The 23,903-nt window shown below is 36.6% G+C and overlaps 2 protein-coding genes across 5 annotated transcripts in view; one reads left to right on the top strand and one right to left on the bottom strand.

Moving 5' to 3' along the window:
• Nucleotides 1–278: 278 nt before the first annotated feature.
• On the top strand, nt 279–3,468 carry C4H4orf3 (chromosome 4 C4orf3 homolog). Its single transcript, XM_067735202.1, has 2 exons — nt 279–591; nt 2,093–3,468. Coding segments are annotated over exons 1-2 (207 nt in total). The 5' UTR covers nt 279–385; the 3' UTR covers nt 2,094–3,468.
• Nucleotides 3,469–4,803: 1,335 nt separating this feature from the next.
• Nucleotides 4,804–23,903, bottom strand: part of USP53 (ubiquitin specific peptidase 53) — a 64,650-nt gene continuing 45,550 nt past the window's right edge. For all 4 annotated transcript variants that reach the window (XM_067735187.1, XM_067735188.1, XM_067735189.1 and 1 more), the window contains 3 exons: nt 23,295–23,371; nt 9,248–9,344; nt 4,804–7,759 (listed from right to left, as the gene is read on the bottom strand). In XM_067735187.1, the coding sequence (XP_067591288.1) occupies nt 6,745–7,759; nt 9,248–9,344; nt 23,295–23,371 (1,189 nt within the window). In that variant the 3' untranslated portion in view covers nt 4,804–6,744. The remainder of the gene's footprint in view (nt 7,760–9,247; nt 9,345–23,294; nt 23,372–23,903) is intronic.

A 23,903-nucleotide genomic window follows, 5' to 3' on the forward strand; every position in this document is an offset into this window, starting at 1 on the left:
CACCTGTCAGGAATGGGACGTGAAGTGACTTCCGGTCCGGCCAGAGAGTATTTCTTCTAGCGAAACCTGAATAACCGGCTTCCCACCTGGACGCTGCAGGGCGGAACGGGCGGACAGCTTCCCCCGCCTCCAAGTGGAGACGCCTCTGTCCGTCCGCAGTCAGGGAGGTAGCGGGCCGACGGGCGACGCCCGCGCGCTGGGAGGGGCGGGTACAGGGCTCACTTCCGGGGCGGGTACAGGGCCCATTTCCGGGGCGGGGAACAGCGCATGCGTTGTGGGGCGGGGGGGGGTCGGACTTCGTCCACTTTTCCGGCGAGGCGAACGCGGAAGAGCGGGAGCTGAGGATTTCCGACTACTCAGATTGTGGCGTGGCGACTGCTGCAAGATGGAGGTGGGCTTGGCGGCCGAAGATGGTCGGGATGGTCCCCGGGAGCGGCGAGGCTTGGGTGAAGCCGAGAGGCCGCAGCAGAACCACGAAGTGCGGCCTCAGTCCGGGGCAGACCGGTTACCAAAACATTCCTACTGGTTGGATCTCTGGCTCTTCGTCCTCTTAGACGTGGTGTTGTTTTTCTTCGTGTATTTTTTACCCTGGTGAGTACTCTTAACGCATCGTTGAAATGGTAAGGGGCTTAGAGACCATCTACCCCAGTTTGGGGAGGTGGGTGCGGGAGAGGCGAGGAAATTGCATTACGGAAAGTTACGGCCTGTCCACCATCATCCAGCTGGCGAGTGGTAGGATAGGGTAGGCGCGGGAGTGGAACGAAGACCAGAGTGAAAATGTCCTTCCTTGGCACCTCAGTTGAGGGTGTTCAGATGAGGTGTAGAGGAAACTTGGCTTCATAAATTTTTTGTTCTATGTTGGGAGGAAACCGGCTGGGTTTGAGTTCCTGCACTACCACGAAGAAACTGGAGACGTTATTTGGCTTTTTGGAGCTTTATATTCACATTTACCATTTGGGACCAATAGTAACCAGGTCATAGGGGTGTGGTGTGGCGTGGTGTTTCAGATAAATCGCCAGCTTATCTAAAAGCGATTTATTTGCATATTGCCTGGCAGCAGTCAGCGCTCCGCTAAAGCTACTGTTACTGTACGACGGTTTGACCGTGAGCAGGCCGTGCACGGTTATCTCACATGGGTCCAGAACTGGACTCTTGACTTCGTACTCAGATGACCTTACTTTTCAGTGTCCCCATTTCAGTAAATGTTAACTTTATTCACTCACTTCTCCTCCCGGAAGCCTGGGTCTCATTTTCTGATTTCCCGCATTGCTTTATATACACACCCGCACACTCCAAAACACCAACTGATGAGTCACAAAACTCTCTAGATTCCATTTGGAAAATCCATGCTCTCCATTTTCATTGCCACCCCCTCTGAGAAGACTGTTTTGGCAGAGGATAAAGGAAGGGGACTTAGAGAAGGGGCTTGGGGGAGCAGAACAAGGAGGAGGATACAGGACTGAGATGATACAAGGGACAAGTTCAGGAGAGGAGCAGTGAGCTGAAGGAGGAAAGGCGGTGCAGCTCATTTAGTCATTAAACAGCTCCTTTGGACTTCGGAGCTAATCCTTTACGCACTGTAAGTTAATTTCACTCAGCCATCATGCTTATTGAATTTGTGGTAATTATGTCTTCTTCTCTCACCCCTAGCCCCCAATTTTGGCAAAAATTTGGGCATAAACTCACTGTTGGTGAGGCCCCATTGTCTCTGATTCCTTGGATTTCTTGAATGGTGTGGCCGAGGGTTCAGTGGGACCAATGGAAGATGGGTGTTTCTGTAAAATCCTCTGTCAAGTCATTTGTAAAGGAGAATCTTTCCACCCACTCCTCCTGATATTTGGTAGAGTGATACTTCAAATGCAGTGTTTTTTTGTTTGTTTTTGTTTTTTTTTTTAATGATCTGAATTTTCAGCTCTGGATAGAAAATGGAAGACTTATAAAGAATAGTCAGGCCTTTTTTTGCTCTTATCAATATGAAAATCATTTAGGAATAGGCAAATGACTAAGACAATCAAAGTTTTCAAAAGTTGGCATAAAGTATTTAAAGGGAAAGAAAAAGGAAACATTGTTGACAATTATTTGGTTTTTACAGAATGGTTTGCCTGATACCTAAATTAAGAATTTTGGCTCCTGGAGTGGATCCTGAAAATGACTACAAACTTCTTGAACAAAGAAGGCAGGATTGTGCACCAGAAGAATTTCAGACTCTAAGGGACCTTCATTTCATTTTACACATTCTGTTATTCTTTGCGGGAACTATATTAAATGGGTAATGATCTCAGCCATTCATAGCTAAGTTCTTAAAACTCGGCTCTGATTCACATTTTAAAACTTTTTACAGATTATTTGGTGGCTTTACAGGGGCTGAACATAAAAAGTATTTATACATGAAGGTTTATTATACTTATTAGGAAATAGATTGTTTTTCCTTTAACATTTTAAGGGTTGGCCAAGGTTTAGTATGATGCAGATAATATGGTGAAATAATAAGGTGAAATATTTAGAAATAAATTATACAAAAGCAAGGGAAGAATTTTGAAAAAAGGAGTTAAAAGCTATACAGAAAATGCAGGCCCACAATATATTTGCTGTAAGTGCCAGTTTGATTTTTAGATTAAGTGGACCTCTGTTATGGTTGCTAGGTTGGTACAATCTTAGAGAAAGTATATAATATCCAGTAATGGAAGGCTAGAGTGCATGGGGTCTTACCTGGATGCTTCCCCTCACTTTTAAGCTCTTGAACTCTGTAAAGTAGGACTGTGTGTTTCAAACCTAATTTTTATTGTGGTTGCATTAAGAATGTTTGTGGCCAAAACATGTTTATTATAATGTCTGTAACTTACTTTAATACTCCAGCAAAGTCACCATATTTACTCTTTAAGCAAATGTTTGAGCACTTACTGTGGGCCAGGTACCGCACTGAACGAAACAGACAAAAATCCTTGCCTTTATGGAGCTTACATTCTTTTTTATATAAGTATGTTAACAAGAATTTATTTCCCAGGAGTGATCAGCTAGGATTTAGTCAAAAAGGTCACATTCCCAAAGCAGCTACTATAAGCCCTTCAGAAGCTATTCCTATTATATAACAGATGTTAGAAATGGGCTCTTGTCCTTGAAATTGGTGACATTTTATATATTGGAATTGCCTAAATATTTTCCCGTCCCTTAGAAGCAGGGCATAGATCTGGTAAACTCTACATCCTCTGTTCTTTAGAATGGCATTTAGGGTTAGTGTGAAATCTGGGATTGATTTTGGAGGCTTTTAGCCTAATGCTGACTATAAGTTTAACAATTACCGCCTTCAGAGAACCTAACAAACCTGCCTGAGGAGAACTTTTTAGGCAAGGTTGAAGCATCTAGAGAAACAGAACTGGGATTTCATTGAGGGTACCAAACAGATTGTATGAATTGTTTTGTGCTACTTGCTAGTAATTTTGTCCAATAAATGTTGATTATACAGGTAAATTGGGTCTGATTTCCTTTCATTTTAACAAATTACTTGTGTGTTAGGTCACACACAAAGATTTATAATCCATACTACCTTTCTGAGCCTAGAATCAGCCTTCTACCACAACTATTGAATATTCTGAAAATTTCTAGTACAGGGAAGATACTACTAAGAAGAAAGATTGTAGTATTGTGACATGACTGTAAATGGTATCCAAAATGGTGGCAGTATGAGGTTTGAATATTTCCTACAGATGAAATTGTGCCTACCACTGAATTGTGCCATCTCAGGGTAACATAGTATACTTGAAGGCTTTTAACTGGGTAAATGGGACACCAAGAAGAATTGGCAAACTTGCTGTGATAAAAATAGAGACATCAAAAGTATTTACATCAATGTGATTTTAGTCTGGTAAATTCCTTTGTAAATTTCATATAAGTGAAATGATTGTTTCAATAACCGTTTGAAATCAACTGGCCAATGAGCAATTGTGAGGAAGTCTTTAGAGTTCTGTTAACCTGAAAATTTTAGGATGTAAAGTGCTCCATATACCTAGTCCCTACATGTAATGGGAATACATTCAGAGACTACAGAATATTTAGTAAGGGCATTTAATGTAGAGGTAATTATGCTCTAGGAAAAGGGTCATCAAACTACACTAATGGGCCAAATCTGGCCCACTTGCCTCTCTTTAAAGGCCTGTGAGCCAAGAATGATTTTTAACATCTTAAAATGATTGAAAAAAGTCAAGACTATTTCATGATGTGAAAATGATGTGAAATCCAAGTTTCAATGCTTACAAAGTTTTACTGGAACACAGACATGCCCATCCATTTGCATACTGTTATGTAAATGTTACCTTACAGCTGTTTTCACACTACAGTGGCAGAGTTGAGTAACAGAGATCCTATGGTCCACAACGGCTAAATTATTTACTATCTGGGTCTTTAAAGAAAGTTTGCCAACTCCTGTGGGAACGCTCCTTTAGGCCTTGAGGGGGTTGAACTCTTAGGAGTCTCCTGTGATAAATTTTTTGATCAGTGATATTCCAAGTTCACCCCTTAACTTTAAATTGACTTACATTTCCCATAAAATATATAATTCACAGAGGTGAAAGGAAGCCACAGTTTATGAATGCAAAGAAAAGTCCCAACCATATTAAATTAAAAATCAGTTTATCCCCCCCAAAATTTTGAATCAGAAGAAACTGACTTCACAGAAAGATACTCTGAAGTATTCTGAACATTACAATCGTTGGATGTGTTATTTTAAAAGTTATAATAAGCTTATAACCAGAAGAAAACATCTATAAAAATATACACCCTAGAAACAAAAAATTCACATGTGCATGATTAGTAAATACATAATCTATATTTGGAGTGTTGAATCAACAAAAACAAATGGTCAGTTTCTAGTCTATTAGTACTATAACATGATTCAGGAGGTTTCAACTGGACAGTACTTTAAAAAGAGCCCAAATTGGACGTTTCTATTTGATATTTGCAACTCAATTGTGAGTTGAATCCCATACAAATCTATGAGATTATTTATAAGTATCAGAAATCAGTTTAAATGTTTCAAATAATACATTTTCAACTGGACAAAACTACACAAAGTTTTTGAAAGCTATTAAAAATACTTGAAGCTCATTTTTCTAGTATTTTACAATGTTATAAAAGCAGTAATTAAATACAGTGACATTTCAAACACAATTTTACAAATTTACAATATTTACAAATCCCCCCATACTAAAAGCTATGTTAAAAAAAAAAGATTTCTTAAAAGATAAAATTTTATTTAGTTGATATTCAAGTATTTCTAAATTAAGAGAATATAAAGTAATAATCACCTACTGTTATAGCTAGAAAAGGCTATTAAAAACTTCTCTAGGTGGAAGACAAAATTTGGCCAAGATTTGATAACTCTGAGCTTAGACTTCTACAAGCAATTACTTTCTACTTACCTAGAAAATAAGATTCATTTACATTTTGGAATATTTTAACAATTTATGGGATTGGTCAAGATATTAAATTTACTAATTAGTTTATGGAATTATTATGTTTTATATATAAAATTTAAATTCTCAATTCTCTAGTGTGGACAATATAAAACTATTCTAAACTACAATTAGTTTACCAGCTTAGTACAAAATTAAATGACAACTATGAAATAAGGCAATTACTTATTTTCACTTGTAAGGTCATCATAATAATGGAAAATCCCCCTTTTTTTTTTTTAAAGAAAGACTTCTCCATGAAAATAGGTGGGGTAAAAATTAAATTATTTGTTTAGAAAAAAGGGAGGGATGCTCAAATTAATACATTTCATTAAAAATTAAATCTATATGAAAGGCAAAAATTTAATCTGGAAACCCAGAAAGATTTTCAAATTCAAGAATATGAAAATTACTAAAATGGGCTGACAACCTACAAACAGGTAATATTATAGCAGGGAAAATTTAGGCAGTCACAGTGATATTCTTAAAAAGAGGACTATAGGTTAATTCCTAACACTGGTTATTAGCAGCCCAAAGTAAACCAAACCAAAATAAAAACCTTTCACATTTCATATAAAATTAGAAAAAATGTAACAAGATAAATAAATATACTAAAGTGAAGTATTTTTAGCTTACATGACTGAAGTAATGTTTATGAATGCATACAACAAAGGATATTCTGAAGATAAAAATTCTAGGAGCAAAACTGTCTTCTCTTCTGACCTTGAGAATTTAAAAATTGTTTTATCATTAAGGCTTTTTTCCCCCAAATGCCATCAATTTCATGGGTCGATACATTTTAAGACACTTAAAGGGATCATATGTAGTAGACTATCACAGAAGTCAAAAGCAAATGGGTGAAGTCCTCTCTTGGCTCCCCATTAGAAAGTGCTTCCTCACAAAGCAAATATTGCTTTGACTACACAAGCTACATATCATCTATCTTTCAGTTAGCAGAGTTTACCAATCTACATATGAGTACTGGTTAGTTTAATACCTATGGGTCTACCAGTCAGAAAATAAAGGGACAAATTACATTTTTACTCAACTGCAGCATATGATAAATGACTTTCTGCATACCCCCGGATATTCTATTTTTTGAGGCATGCCAAGACTATTCAGAGGGAATTCCAAAATATCCAATAAGTAGATCTTCACAAAATAAAATATCTGTATAGAAAGTTAAAGTGATTAATGAGTTAAATATTGCCATGGTTTTAATTTCATATAGCACTAGGTTTGGTCATTTGATTCCTAGTTAATGGCCTCAGAAGTAAAAGCCTGTCGGTTTCATCATTTATCTATTACAGTGTATACCAGGTTTATGTCTTTGCTTGGAAGGGCAGTTTGAACCAAGACTACTATGTAACACAGGCCCTAGCCCTCTTTCATTCTGAGAAAGTGAATTATCATTACAAAAGCCACTGCTCTCTGGAAAACAGAGCTTGGGCCTCTGATGGTATTTCAATCTATATGTATCAGTCATGCAGTTATCCACTGAAAAATAGGTAGTTAATGAAACTGTCTCATTTGGACAGGTAGAACTAGAGTCTATTTCTGGCTGGCAAGAAGCACCAACAGCTGTACCCGAGTCGGCCTGAAAATCATTAGCTGAAGAGCTGGACGGGGTGTTTGATGTGTTGCCGACATACTCTTTTGCTTGAAATGTTTCCTTAAGTCTTTCATCATTCATATGTGTACTCACTTCTAAACCTGGTTCTGAAGCTGTACTTAAACTGTGCTTTGGAAGACTAGAAGAATTAGCTTTAAACATCTCTGTTGGTTTGACAGCAGGTGGAGCATCATTTTTCTCTGACTGTGGCACATCATTTTTCTCTGACTGTGGCACACTGGTTATAGCATATTTCTTTGGTGGCAGAGGGGGTGGGGTATTCTGGCAAACAAGTTCTGGCATCTGACAACCATCAGATCTGCAGGTTGACTGAATGAGATGTTCCCTGGATAGAGAGTTCTCAGAGTAACACTGTTCTATCGTATTTTGCTGCTGGATGAGGGGAGCAGTTCCTGGCTTCAACCCCACAGTTCTCATGTGTGAAGACCACAATGAAGATGGTGAGACTGTTCCATTACTGTTCACTCTCTTTGCAGAAGCAGAATTATCATCAACGTGAAAAAGCAAACCTGTTCCCTCAGAATTTTCTATATTAAGCCACTCAGAAAATTTGCATTCACTTGCTTTTTCAAGTTTCTGTTCATCTGACTGGTGGGTATGCTCTCTTGCTGTATGGTCCTTGAGTATTTGTGGATTGGATGAAGGGAATAACTTTCCATTGGTTTCACGTATATGTGACCTGAAAAATAAAAACAAAGCTAAAACGCCATACACAAATATGCAAAATTGGAGGGAAAACAAACATTTGTAGTTTAACTTCCCGATACAGCACTTATGTTATTTGTGTAACATAGCAAAAATGGAAAGATATTTGCAACCATTAACAATTTATACTCTCTGAATCCAAAATCTTTATGCCAGAATACATAAATGTTTATTAGAAACATCCGTCATTACCAAGATCAGATTTATAACCAGAAGTATAATTTAAAAAGCAAATTTCAGGGGCTTCCCTGGTGGCGCAGTGGTTGAGAGTCCGCCTGCCGAAGCAGAGGACACGGGTTTGTGCCCTGGTCTGGGAAGATCCCACATGCCGCGGAGTGGCTGGGCCTGTGAGCCATGGCCGCTGAGCCTGCGCTCCGCAACGGGAGAAGCCACAACAGTGAGAGGCCCGCATACCACAAAAAAAAAAAAAAAAAAAAAAGCAAATATCAGAGAATTCCCTGGCAGTCCAGTGGTTAGGACTCGGCGCTTTCACTGCCCAGGCGCAGGTTCAATCCCTGTTTGGGTAACTAAGATGCCACAAGCCACACAGTGCAGCCAAAAAAAAATTCAACTTAAAAACACTGAAATTACATTTATTGTGATAAAATGTAGCATAGACTTAAGAAAAATGTTACTAGCAAACAATTCAATATTCTAAAACACTTCGCACCCAAAGTTTATAGCAATAGAGGTACTTTAATTTTGATATATAATGCTATAAGGATAGTATACTAATTAAAAATAATTTGGTTAATCAAAGACTACCTTTATTTAAGTAATAGTTAACTTCTAAGGTGAAGAAAAATGATATCACATTGCAAATTATTTATCTTCATATGATTAAATTATTTTTCTCGTGAGAATTGCATAAAATTCAATTAGAGCACAAAGATGAAAAGAGTTGAGGCTCTGCTAAGTAGATAAGAGCTATATTCAAATCTCAACTCCGTTGCTTTGGCCAAATTACTTAATCTAAGCCCCAAATTTTCTCTTTTGTAAAATACCATACATCTCAAAAGAATGCTGTGAGGTTTAAAACAAACAATCATATATTGTACAAGGTACTTTGTAGGCCCCCTATCATTAAGGTTTACATCCTTTTAATGATCCCCAATAAAACATGCATCATAATACTCTAGACCAGCAGTCCCCAACCTTTTTTGGCACCAGAGACCAGTTTCGTGGAAGACAATTTTTGCACTGACTTGGGAAGGAGCGTGTGGTTCAGGCGGTAATGCGAGAGATGGGGAGCGGCAGATGAAACTTCGCTCACTCGGCTGCCACTCACCTCCTGCTGTGCGGCCCAGTTCCAGTATCAGTCTGCAGCCTGGGGCTTGGGGACCCCTGCTCTAGACCCATTGCTTGCAGAGTAGTGACAGGTAGTATGCCTTTCTGATAAAGAGTTCCTATAATACATGCATTTAATTTAAAAGATTTTAGTATTCCAAATAGCTAGGATTACCTTTTTATCAAAGGATTTTTTATTTGTAGATATGATTCTGGGTGGGACTCATAAGATTTATAGGCTACTTCCAGGTTCTTGAGTTCTTTTCTAAAGCCTGAGGAAGGGAATGAGAAAAAATTATTTAAGTGATCTTTTAGAATTTACTCCATCTATACTTCTCCATAATTTACAAAAGATTTTCTATAATCAGGTAATTCTCTTCCAAATTAACAGATGAAAACTAGTTCTTCAAGCCTCAGCTCAAATAATACCTCTTTCCTGAACCCTTCATACAAAATCAATGGCTCTTTCCTCAATTTTTTTTTTTTTTTTTTTTTTGGTACGCGGGCCTCTCTCTGCTGTGGCCTCTCCTGTTGCGGAGCACAGGCTCCGGACGCGCAGGCCCAGCAGCCATGGCTCACGGGCCCAGCCTCTCCGTGGCATGTGGGATCCTCCCGGACCGGGCACGAACCCGAGTCCCCTGCATCAGCAGGCGGACTCTCAACCACTGCGCCACCAGGGAAGCCCCTATCCTCAATTTATTATCTCTTGAAAATGTCAGCAATCCCCAAAAAGTGTTATTCTAGATGGGTCGTGTGGAGCTGTGCTTCCCCTGTTTACTCTTTACTGACAAAATGGTGGGAAAACTCTACATTTGGAGACAGATGGCTTGAGTTGAAGTTTGGATTCACAGCTTATTGGTTGGTAACTTTATATTCCTAAAACCAACTTTACAAAACTTATACCACCTTACAGTCTAGGTTTCTGCCTTTAAGTAATGAGATGCTGATATCTATTTTACCAACGTCACAGAAATATTAGGAACATCAACCGAATTTAAATGGGTGGGAGGGTATTATGATAACATAAAATGTTATCACACCACTAACTAGCTTCCATTTATTGACTGCTTACTCAAGTTGTAAGAAGTTGATAATAATTATTTCATTTAATTTTTACAACTGAACACCTTTTTACTTGAAAAGACAATGAACGAACTTCAGTTATTCAGACTTGAGTATGTGTCAGAAATTTTCTTGAAAATAAAAGAAGTGAAACTGTCACTTCGAATAAAACAACTGGCAGTATTTATTGCCAATGATAAAATTTAACCTTTTAGATGAAAGTAAAGAGTTTTGGAAAATTTGTATTTACCACCATGAGTTCTGTACTTTTCCAATACTTATAAAGACTTCCTGATAATATCTGTGGTGATGTTTTAAAATCTGTTCTTTAAAAATATATAGAGAGGGCTTCCCTGGTGGTGCAGTGGTTGAGAATCTGCCTGCCAATGCAGGGGACACAGGTTCGAGCCCTGGTCTGGGAAGATCCCACATGCTGCGGAGCGACTAGCCCCATGAGCCACAATTACTGAGCCTGCGCGTCTGGAGCCTGTGCTCTGCAACAAGAGAGGCCGCGATAGTGAGAGGCCCACACACCGCAATGAGGAGTGGCCCCTGCTTGCCGCAACTAGCGAAACCCCTCACACAGAAACGAAGAGCCAACACAGCCATAAATAAATAAATATATAGAGAGAGAGAGAGAAAAATGGACTTCCCTGGCAGTCCAGTGGTCAAGACTCTGCACTCCCACTTCAGGGGGCATGGGTTCAATCCCTGGTTGGGGAACTAAGATCCCACATGCCGTGTGACACGGCCGAAGAAAAAAGGATATATAAAAAAATGTATCCAGATAAATGACCTGGAAAACAGAATGGTGGAATTCACTGCTACGGAAGAGAATAAAGAAAAAAGAATGAAAAGAAATGAAGACAACCTAAGAGACCTCTGGGACAACACTAAATGCAACAACATTCGCATTATAGGGGTCCCAGAGGAGAAGAGAGAGAGAAAGGACCAGAGAAAATATTTGAAGAGATTATAGTCGAAAACTTCCCTAACATGGGAAAGGAAAGAGCCACCCAAGTCCAGGAAGCGCAGCGAGTCCCATACAGGATAAACCCAAGGAGAAACACACCGAGACACACAGTAATCAAATTGGCAAAAATTAAAGACAAAGAATAATTATTGAAAGCAGCAAGGGAAAAATGACAAATAACATACAAGGGAACTCCCATAAGGTTAACAGCTGATTTCTCAGCAGAAACTCTACAAGCCAGAAGGGACTGGCATGATATACTTGAAGTGATGAAAGGGAAGAACCTACAACCCAGATTACTCTACCCGGCAAGGATCTCATTCACATTCGATGGAGAAATCAAAAGCTTTAGAGACAAGCAAAAGATAAGAGAATTCAGCACCACCAAACCAGCTCTACAGCAAATGCGAAAGGAACTTCTCTAAGTGGGAAACACAAGAGAAGAAAAGGACCTATAAAAACAAACCCAAAACAATTAAGAAAATGGTCATAGGAACATATATATCGATAATTACCTTAAACGTGAATGGATTGAATGCTCCAACCAAACGACACAGGCTTGCTGAATGGATACAAAAACAAGACCCATATATATGCTGTCTAAAAGAGACCCACTTCAGACCTACGGACACATACAGACTGAAAGTGAGGGGATGGAAAAAGATATTCCATGCAAATGGGAATCCAAAGAAAGCTGGAGTAGCAATACTCATATCAGATAAAATAGACTTTAAAATAACACAATAATAGTGGGGGACTTTAACACCTCACTTACACCAATGGACAGATCATCCAAAATGAAAATAAATAAGGAAAGCTTTAAATGACACAATAGACCAGATAAATTTAATTGATATTTATAGGACATTCCATCCAAAAACAGCAGATTACATTTTCTTCTCAAGTGCGCACGGAACATTCTCCAGGATAGATCACATCTTAGGTCATAAATCAAGCCTCAGTAAACTTAAGAAAATTGAAATCATATCAAGCATCTTTTCTGACCACAACGCTATGAGATTAGAAATGAATTACAGGGAAAAAACGTAATAAACACAAACACATGGAGGCTAAACAATATGTTACTAAATAACCAAGAGATCACTGAAGAAATCAAAGAGGAAATCAAAAAATACCTAGAGACAAATGACAATGAAAACACAACGATCCAAAACCTATGGGATGCAGCAAAAGCAGTTCTAAGTGGGAAGTTTATAGCTATACAAGCCTACCTCAAGAAACAAGAAAAATCTCAAATAAACAATCTAAACTTGCACCTAAAGGAACTAGAGAAAGAAGAACAAACAAAACCCAAAGTTAGCAGAAAGAAAGAAATCATAAAGATCAGATCAGAAATAAATGAAAAAGAAATGAAGAAAACGATAGCAAAGATAAATAAAACTAAAAACTGGTTCTTTGAGAAGATAAACAAAATTGATACACCATCAGCCAGACTCATCAAGAAAAAGAGGGAGAGGACTCAAATCAATAAAATTAAAAATGAAAAAGAAGTTACAACAGACACCCCAGAAATACAAAGCATCCTAAGAGACTACTACAAGCAACTCTATGCCAATAAAATGGACAACCTGGAAGAAATGGACAAATTCTTAGAAAAGTATAACCTTCCAAGACTGAACCAGGAAGAAATATAAAAAATGAACAGACCAATCACAAGTAGTGAAATTGAAACTGTGATTAAAAATCTTCCAACGAACAAAAGTCCAGGACCAGATGGCTTCACAGGCGAATTCTATGAAACATTTAGAGAATAGCTAACACCCGTCCTTCTCAAACTCTTCCAAAAAACTGCAGAGGAAGGAACACTCCCAAACTCATTCTATGAGGCCACCATCACCCTGATACCACAACCAGACAAAGATACTACAAAAAAAGAAAATTACAGACCAATATCACTGATGAATATAGATGCAAAAATCCTCAACAAAATACTAGCAAACAGAATCCAACAACACATTAAAAGGCTCATACACCATGATCAAGTGGGATTTATCCCAGGGATGCAAGGATTCTTCAATATACGCAAATCAATCAATGTGGTACACCACATTAACAAACTGAAGAATAAAAACCATATGATCATCTCAACAGATGCAGAAAAAGCTTTTGACAAAATTCAACACCCATTTATGATAAAAACTCTCCAGAAAGTGGGCATAGAGGGAACCTACGTCAACATAATAAAGGCCACATATGACAAACCCACAGCAAACATCATTCTCAATGGTGAAAACTGAAAGCATTTCCTCTAAATCAGGAACAAGACAAGGATGTCCACTCTCACCACTATTATTCAACATAGTTTTGGAAGTCCTAGCCTCGGCAATCAGAGAAGAAAAAGAAATAAAAGGAATCCAAATTGGAAAAGAAGAAGTATAACTGTCACTGTTTGCAGATGACATGATACTATACATAGAGAATCCTAAAGATGCCAACAGAAAACTACTAGAGCTAATCAATGAATTTGGTAAAGTTGAAGGATACAAAATGAATGCACAGAAACCTCTTGCATTCCTATACACTAATGATGAAAAATCTGAAAGAGAAATTAAGAAAACACTCTCATTTACCATTGCAACAAAAAGAATAAAATACCTAGGAATAAACCTACCTAGGGAGACAAAAGACCTGTATGTAGAAAACTGTAAGACACCGATGAAAGAAATTAAAGATGATACCAACAGATGGAGAGATATACCATGTCCTTGGATTGGAAGAATCAATATTGTGAAAATGACTATACTACCCAAGGCAATCTACAGAGTCAATGCAATCCCTATCAAATTACCAATGGCATTTTTTACAGAACTAGAACAAAAAATCTTAAAAATCTGTATAGAGACACAAAAGACCCCGAATAGCCAAAGCAGTCTTGAGGGAAAAAAACGGAGCGGGATGAATCAGACTCCCTGACTTCAGACTATACTACAAAGCTACAGTAATCAAGACAATATGGTCCTGGCACAAAAACAGAAACATAGATCAATGGAACAAGATAGAAAGCCCAGAGATAAACCCACGCACATATGGTCAACTAATCTATGACAAAGGAGGCAAGGATATACAACAGAGAAAAGACAATCTTCAATAAGTGGTGCTGGGAAAACTGGACAGCTACATGTAAAAGAATGAAATTAGAACACTCTTTAACACCACACACAAAAATAAACTCAAAATGGATTAGAGACCTAAATGTAAGACGGAACACTATAAAACTCTTAGAGGAAAACATAGGAAGAACACTCTTTGACATGAATCACAGCAAGATCTTTTTTGATCCACCTCCTAGAGTAGAGGAAATAAAAACAAAAATAAACAAATGGGACCTAATGAAACTTAAAAGCTTTTGCACAACAAAGGAAACCATAAACAAGACGAAAAGACAACCCTCAGAATGGGATAAGATATTTGCAAACGAATTAATGGAGAAAGGATTTATCTCCAAAATATATAAACAGCTCATGCAGCTCAATGTTAAAGAAACAAACAACCAAATCCAAAAATGGGCAGAAGACCTAAATAGACATTTCTCTAAAGAAGACATACAGATGGCCAAGAAGCACATGAAAAGCCACTCAACATCACTAATTATGAGAGAAATGCAAATCAAAACCACAATGAGGTATCACCTCACACCAGTTTGAATGGGCATCATCAGAAAATCTACAAACAATAAATGCTGGAGAGGGTGTGGAGAAAAGGGAACCTTCTTGCACTGTTGGTGGGAATGTAAATTGATACAGCCACTATGGAGAACAGTATGGAGATTCCTTAAAAAACTAAAAATAGAATTACTATATGATCCAGCAATCCCACTATGGGGCATATACCCAGAGAAAACCATAATTCAAAAAGACACATGCATCCCAATGTTCATTGCAGCACTATTTACAATAGCCAGGTCATGGAAGCAACCTAAATGCCCATCGACAGACGAATGGATAAAGAAGACGTAATACATATATACAATGGAATATTACTCAGCCATAAAAAGGAACGAAATTGGGTCATTTGTAGAGATGTGGATGAATCTAGAGACTGTTATACAGAGTGAAGTAAGTCAGAAAGAGAAAAACAAATATTGTATATTAACGCATGTATGTGGAACCTAGAAAAATGGTGCAGATGAACCGGTTTGCAGGGCATAAGTTGAGACACAGATGTAGAGAACAAATGTATAGACACCAAATGGGGAAAGCCGTGGGGGGGTGGGGATGGTGGTGTGCTGAATTGGGCGATTGGGATCGACGTGTATAAAACTGATGACTAATAAGAACCTGCTATATAAAGAAATAAATAAAATAAAATTCAAAAAAAAAGTTTTAAACAAGAAGTACTGCAGGTACAATGTTACCAAAAAAAAAAAAAAAAAAAAGAAAAGAAATGTATCAACATTTGGAAGACTTGCATAATTTAGCAAACCAATATTTTCCAAATGAGGATACATGGATGTTTCAAAATCATGTGTGAGTAAAGGATTTATTCATTCTTTAAATGAATAAATAAAATATTTAAGATTTTCAGGTTTAATGCCTAATACAGCGAATCTTAATAGATATAGCAATAAAAGCTGTTTGAGGTCCTCAATACCTTTTGTAAACAACCGTTCCAGTTAATTGCAAATAGGTGTCTTTTTAAAATCTGAGTCACAACTATTCTGTAAAACTTCCCTTTTTATAACCAAGGAATTGAGACTTAGGGAAATGAAGTGTCCTAACCGATGCCATATAGGTGGTTAAGTGGCAACACTCAAACAAACCCAGGATTAACTGCAAAGCCAGTGCTCTTTCTACTACCTGCAGGCTCTCTTTCATGTATGCCTAAAACACAAGATCATTATACAGAATCTCCTTCTGATGAAACTACGCCATTAGTATGAACATCAAATAACAGGATATACTTTAACATGCTGATGCCCACAGAAGATACCAAAATATATGGCATTAGCTTGAATATTCAATTCATTCCCTATACTTCTGTACAATTCCAGTAAATTTTCCTGTATTTTCCCTTATTTTTAGTTGACCTTTTCATCATGTTAATTTATTTCAGTTTCCTCTCATTCTCATGCTTCTAGTCTACTGTACACCAAATCTGTGAACCAAAGATTGCAAAGAAAACAGAATCAAGTTATTAAAAAAGCAACTTTTATTTTTTAAACAATAGATAACTTTATCTTAGATGCCTTTTTATCTCTAAATTGATGTTCTAGGTACATTTTTTAAAACTACCCTGTCACTCAAAATTCAACTGGAACCTATAGTTGATCATAACATCTAAATATTACCCTATTTAAAAAATCTATATTGGTTATTATATGGCTCTGCAAGTTAAATCTTAGAAGTAATTTCCAAGAAAGAGTAATGTAATATACATGAGAAATTAATACCCTATATGCCATACTGCTCACACAGTAAATGGCAGCTCCCAATAAAAATGAAAAACACTGTTTTTTCTTTTTTTAAATCACCTCCACACTGTCCACCATATTTCTAACTCACTGATCCAAGACAAAATAAGTATAAACTGAGACAAATTCTTCTTACCTTCCCCTCCGCCAACTATTTCTATATCTACCAAGTGCCATACTAATAAAGTCTCAGAAATAAAAGGCAATATAATATATCACAGAGAGTCTCATGACCCTGTAACCTTGACACACTGCCTGAGTCTCAAAAACTAAGCCTCCCTCTTAAGTGAAGTACGTCAGACAGACAAAAACAAATATCATATAATATCACTTGTATGTGCAATCTAAAAAAATGATACAAATGAACTTATTTACAAAACAGACAGACTCACAGACATAGAAAACAAACTTATGGTTGCCAAAGGGGAAAGCAGAGGGTGGGGGAGGGAAGTAAATTAAAGAGTTTGGGATTAACATACACACACTACTATACGTGAAATAGATAAACAATGAGGACCTCCTGTACAGCACAGGAAACTCTACTCAGTATCTTGTAATAACCTATAATGGAAAAGAATCTGAAAAAGAATAGATATATATATACATGTATAACTGAATCACTTTGCTGTAGCCCTGAAACTAACACATTATAAATTAATTATACCTCAGTTTAAAAAATGGTTGTTAAAAAAAAAACTAAGCCTCTCTCTTTGACAGCTACTTTATGACTAAAGAAAAAAAAAAGTAATATCAGAAGGAATCTTGATTATTTTTCAACCTTTAAAGTTTGAAAAATTTGTAAGTTAAAGTTACATTATAATTTCCCACCCACTGTGATTTTAACTTTGGAATGTTTATTTACTTCTTAACTTATCCAGAACTTCAAGTTTAATATTCACAAATACAAAAAAAATTAAATACTTAATTCTTAAAGATTTCTTTACTTTTATTAAAGTATCCACGCAATGGGCAGCAGGAGGCAGCAGAGGTTTTATAAATATGTTTGAAATTTTAATATCACTATGGCAGGCATTCAACCAAGTGGTTTGACTTCAGAATTCCAACTAACTTAAAAATAGATGTGTTATTTTTCTCTTCTGCTGACATAGACATCCATGTGTCTTTACTGGGAATTTTGGCTTCAGGTTCTTTGCAAATCTAAGATAGTCAGATTTTAACACTTGGCACAGAAAATACTTCAACATCAAGGCAAGATGCTTTAATTAATAATGCTAATTTTGGTACTGTATACAAAAAACCTAAAGCCCAATAGTCAAGAAATCAAAATATATATACTTAATCTGAAAAGGTGACCTAGATTTAAAACAGACTTACGTAGCAAGAAAACCAAACTGCTAGTCTAGACACTGTAATCCTCATTCTTGTTGTATCGGAAGATTTCAGACTATAATAATAATACTGCAATTACAAAGTCTAAACATTCAAGAGCAATAACCTAATCAATGACCTGATTTACTATAAAAAGACAGTTAAGCAAAATTTGAATATTTTAGAAAAAAATCACAAAACTTTAACTATATAAATATTTCTGGCTAAATTTACTACATGCCAAAAGGAACAGAGAGATACTTTAATATGTAATAATCTACCCTATCAGATACTAAACTTGGGGATGATACAAAATAAAAAGGCAAGAGTCAGTAACTTCTTTCCTCACTGGGATTATAATTTAAAGAAAGAGCAAATAATGCTATTTTGCTACAAATTAAATTTCAATACTGAAAGTTTATGGTTTTAAAAAACATATAAACATTTGGTGGTGCTGGGCCACAGCAAGTGCCTCTCGATGGTCTATGAAACTCTTAGAGAAAATAAATTTAGTATGCACAGAAACAAAACCAACTGTGAAAAGTACCTCATTCTTCAGATATACTCTCTAAATGAATATACTCTGAAGTTTGCAAAAAACATCTTAGAGGAAATAAACTTACGTATACGAATAAACTCTTCCAGTAAAATTTTTTTCATTTACTAATTTTAGGATTTAACAACATTAAGGGTAGTATATTTCACTTAACATAATGGAGGTACAGATTTTTTTACAATAAGAATTAAGGGAATTAACAGATTTTTCTGACCACTGATTAACTTCTTTCACTCTTCCTTGTCATTTGCAAGATCAAGATTCTCAGCTTGAACTAACCCTGACTTCTATGATTAACTGAGATTAAGCCAAGTATTACAGACCCCAAAGTAAATGGCAAAAGTTTTTTGAAAGACCTAATAATTCCTTTGTGATCTGTTATTTACAATCTATAAATATCCAAACACATATTTATTCAGTAGATAACCTTACTCCGTAGAGAAAAGAGTCCACTAGGTATGAACTCCTTCAACTGACTCATCTAACACAATACACACTGAATGGTACCAACACTCACCTTTATCTCTCCCATTACAGAAAAACTACTACTCCCTTAATTCAAAGCTTTCCTTTGAAGTTCCATTCTCACTCTACCTCCAGAGATCTTACTCCATTAATTACTGTTCTGGTCTATTCTTATCTTCACACCTTTCTCACCCTCTGTACATCATTAGTTCCTTACCCTCTGTAACATACATGCAAAACTAAGCTCTTGGTTTCATTTTTCTCCTTTAGGTAGGGCTTCTTTACTATTCACAGCAAGGGTTTTGACAGACATGTGCACTTATTTACTTCTCTTATTTACTTTTTATTCTACTGTAACCTTTTCTGAAAAACGTTTAATTTGAAGATAATTTCATAAAGTTCAGAGAAGTTGAAAGATATACCTACCTGCATATCCTTTACTCAGATTCACCTATTATTAACACTTTACCCCACTTTTTTTTCTGAACCATTTGAGAGCAAGTTACAAACATCATGACCCTTTACTTCTAAACACTTCAGTTCTACCTCAATCTTGCTTCTATTCTAATGTTCCCTCTATTCTAATGTTTCTCTAATACTGCTTTTACTAGGTCACTAATGACTTACTAACTGCTAAACCAAACTTGGACTTTTTAATCCTTATTCTGCTTAATCTGTGATCACTTTTCTTTTTGAAGCTCTCCATTTTCCCAGTTTCCGTGTGCTAACTCCCTCTCCTGTATTTTCTCATACTTTCCAGCTACTCCTCATTCTTTTCCAAAGTTGCTCCTTCTCTCTACTCTTAGCTCATCTCTTTTAGTCAGCAAATCCCATGTTTCTTCCTTTGTCTATATTTTTTTCCCTGAAATCTCCCATTTTCCTGCATGATGTTGTCCATGTCTACCGCATTCAATTCCCATATATGTTGATGGCTACCAATACATAATCTTTCCTGCATTCCAGACATTTGTTCCTAACTAATCTACTTACCTAGATGACAAACCAAACAAATCCAAAAATAAATTTGCCATCCTCTCTCACCCCCAAAATTTGTCCCTTCTTCTTATATTCCTCCATTTGGTAAATGGTGAATCCATTTATGTAATACCCAAATACGGCCACCCCCAGCTTTCTCCTTTTCCCTCACTGTGCACATCTGTCACAGAGAGTGACTCCACTGTCCACACATTCTTATAATCTCTCAAATCTTCTTTCTTGACATTGATACTGCCTTAGTTTATACCCTCATCTTTTCTCTCCTAGGCTATTATTCATCTAAATAATTTTTCTCCCACTGCTCCAAATTCACCCCCTACACTGCCACCAAAGAGTCCTTTCTAAATGCAAACTGGAGTACGCTACTCTCCTTGTCCTTAGATGCCTTTCCATTTACTTTTTAGGATTTAAAAATAGCATAAAATTTCATCATGATTTGGCTTCTCTCTATCCTCTAACCATCATCTCACAATTTCCAGGTATGCATTCCAGCCTTGTATATAACAAACTAGCTGTATCCTTCCAATATGTGATAGTTTCTCCTGACCATGTGCTTTTGAACATGTCATTTCTTCTGTTTTGAATGTAATTTAAGGCATTTGACATTCTCCCCATTAGTGACCCATTTTTAAAAGAGGAGCTAAAATAATCTAAGTGGCATTGTGGAATTTCAACAATGTTCCCAAATAATAGCTTTAGGCAGTGTAGGTATGTTTGTTTGCAGCAGAATCCATAAATATAATAGGCTATATAATATCTCTATCAATGAAAAACTATCAGTGAGATAATTACAATGGCATTGTTATAGATTTTAATTTCTCTACCATCACATAAACTTGTACAGACTAATATTGAAAGCTGACTTAAATGTCAAACAAAATATGAAAATAAAAAATTTTCTAAGGGTTCTTAACTTTGTAAAAGTCTTTTACCTATGGATAGAAAGTCATTCTTCAGGTCAATAATGTAAGTGTACCCCCATTTTATAATTAAGAAGTAGGAGAAATCCAAGAAAATCATACCAAGCCACAAAAAATTAAACTGTGCCTTACTGAAAAAAAGGAAAAAATCCACGCAGGGCCAGTTTTTAGCTTGGAAAAAAAATTCCTATACCCACTTTAACATGTTCTCAAAGACTAGGGGAGGGAAATACACATACAGATACCATAAGGCATGAACTTTAATAAAGTTTCCCTAAGCAAACACTAGCTTAAAGAACTATGGTAGGCTTTGAAGTTTATTAAACAAGAAATAATTTTAATGTAATGCAATTTATGTAGTTAAATAAAACGTGGGGTACATAAAACCATAACAAGATACCACTTCACACCCATTAGGATGGCAATTCTCCAAAAAAAAACCCCAGAAAATAACAAGTATTGGTGAGGATATGAAGAACTTGGAACCTCTGCACTGCTGGTGGGAATGTAAAATAGTGCAGCTGCTGTGGAAAACAGAATGGTGGTTCCTCAAAAAACTAAACAGAGAATTGCCACAGGATCCAGCAATTGTGCTTCTGGGTATATACTCAAAAGAACTGAAAGCAGGGATTTCAGATATTTGTACACTAATATACACAGGTGCATTATATACAATAGCCAAAAGGTAGAATCAACCCAAATGTCCATCAACAGATGAATGGATAAACAAAATGTGTTACATCATATAATGCAATATTATTCAGCCTTAAAAGGAATGAAATTCTGATACATGGATGAACTCTGAAGACGTTGTGCTAAGTGAAATAAGCCAGTCACAAAAAGACAAACCCTGCATGACTCCACTTATATGAGGTACCCAGAGTAGTCAAATTCAAAGAGACAGAAAGTAGAATGGAGGTTGCAGGGGCCAGGGGAGGGGGGAATGGGGAGTTGTTTAATGGGTACAGTTTCAATTTGAGAAGATGAAAGAATTATGAAGATAGATGGTAGTGATGGTGGCAAAACAATGCACATGTACTTAATATCAGACAATGGTAACTTAAAAATCGTTAGAATGACAAATTCTGTGGTGTATATTTTACCACAATAAAAAAAATTAGTTTTAATTGGCTACATACATACTATTTCATATTAAGTGGGGAAACCCAGAACAAAGCTATTATAGCAATGCACTCCTAACCATCGAAATTTCTATGACCTTGTGTTTTTATTACTATCAGGAAGCAAGCATCATTTTATAAAGAGCACTGAACTTGCAGTTATTGTTCAGTTTTTACTGACTTCTGCTGTTGATTTCTGGCCAGCCTTTTACTGTTTCCTGTAATACTTGGTTACCAGACTTTTATCAGATTTTTTAAACAGGCGAGACATTTTATATGGGAAAGGAAGGTTATTTCCTTAATATAAGTGTTTCCTTCTGATATTATACCATTTGATGAAAACAAAATAATTAAACATTTAATCATATTCAATATCTGCAACCTGAAAAATAATCTCCACAAAAGCCTTAAGGATGATAAAGACTAAAAACAAACTTTAAAATGTGTTCTTCGTGGCTATTTTTTATCGTGAAAAGCTATAGCCCTTCTAATCCTCTGAATTCTAAAATTTGAAGACAATGACTTTGATTCCAACCTCAGTAATCCCCTTGCTCATCATTTTCCTTGATCCCTATTCCCCAAATCCTTCAGGTATAACCTCTCAGTAACAATGCCGAACTCTGTAGACAAACATCTAGTTTTCTTTGCTTCTGGGCCTCTATGTGTTGCTAACAAATCGCCTATAATAATGTCACACCATTACATATTTACTGTTTCCGAAGTGAACTTTTCTAGCAGGCTGTTTATCAATTTTTCTATCTGTCCTTAACGCCTGTGGTAGACATTAGGACTGTTCATACATATTGCAGTGCACCAGCAAATTACCCTTTTCCACCCTCTTTGAAATTAGGCCTAGCTGTTAAGACTTGCCTTGGCCAGTCAGATGTGAGTGGAAGCACATTTATCACTTCTGGGTTGAAAGTTTTAAGAGCTTACATGTGATTCACTATGTGTGTCCCCTTCAATCTCCTCTCCCCCCAGTACTGCAATGATCAAAGAAGTACTGGTAGAGATGGAGTCCCATTAGCCTCAGGCCCTGAGTGATTACTAGGAAGAGACTTCATGCTGACATTCACAGGACACGTGCTGTGAGCAAGAAACAATCTTGTACTAAGACATGGAGATTTTCAAGTTGTTACCACTGCACAGCGCAGAACCTAGCCTAGCCTGACTGACACACTTTCCCTTTTTCCTATTCCCTGAAGTAGCTATTCCCATCTTTTAAGACTTCAAGCATAAACTCTCCCAGCTTCCATCCTCATTACTCATAAACTTATCAGTGACAGGGCTGTCCTTAGCTTCTTTACTCGTAATACCATGATTTATTCTTTACTGCTACTATGATAATATATTTAAATAAAATTTTTACCTTCCAAGTAGTTTTTGCTCTGTTGGGAGGTACAGTTCATACGATCTATGTTTAGATTGCTTGTCTTAATCTGGTTGCTAGAGAATAGAATAAAACACACACCAAACAACATCAGCTATAATGGATTATTATTTAGTTTACCCCAAGAAAAAGAAAGGAAATAACATTTGCTAAACAATTATTATATACCATGTGCTGTTCTAGGGGATTAATGTACATTATTAATCTACATCTCACAACTTAAAATACTTAAAAGGAGTTGTTATCCTCATTTTTCAATAGGAGATTAAGGCTGTGAAAGTCAAATTAATTTGCCCAATAATTAAAATCCAAGCCTATCTGATTACAAAGTTCTCATCTTTCTAATACCCTAGGCTACCCCTTTCGAAGAAGTATTATGAAATTACCCTGCAAAGTAAAAAAGCTTCCCAAGTCTTTATTACAGTGATTATTTCGGTAAAACATGAGCGGTCGCTTTTTCTGGCTTTTCAACAATGAAGGTAATAAAACACCAGCTAACATCAAATTAAGATGCTTTAGATTGATTAAGAGCAGAAATAGTGGCTAAATTGACCTAAGTGGTGGACATGTTTTAGAGGTTACACAAAG

The sequence above is a fragment of the Pseudorca crassidens genome, chromosome 4, assembly GCF_039906515.1.
Source record: "Pseudorca crassidens isolate mPseCra1 chromosome 4, mPseCra1.hap1, whole genome shotgun sequence".
Lineage (NCBI taxonomy): Eukaryota > Metazoa > Chordata > Mammalia > Artiodactyla > Delphinidae > Pseudorca > Pseudorca crassidens.

Bases quoted from the DNA above. Each gene is read 5' to 3' on its own strand.
- C4H4orf3 (XM_067735202.1), top strand. From the start codon at position 386: ATGGAGGTGGGCTTGGCGGCCGAAGATGGTCGGGATGGTCCCCGGGAG.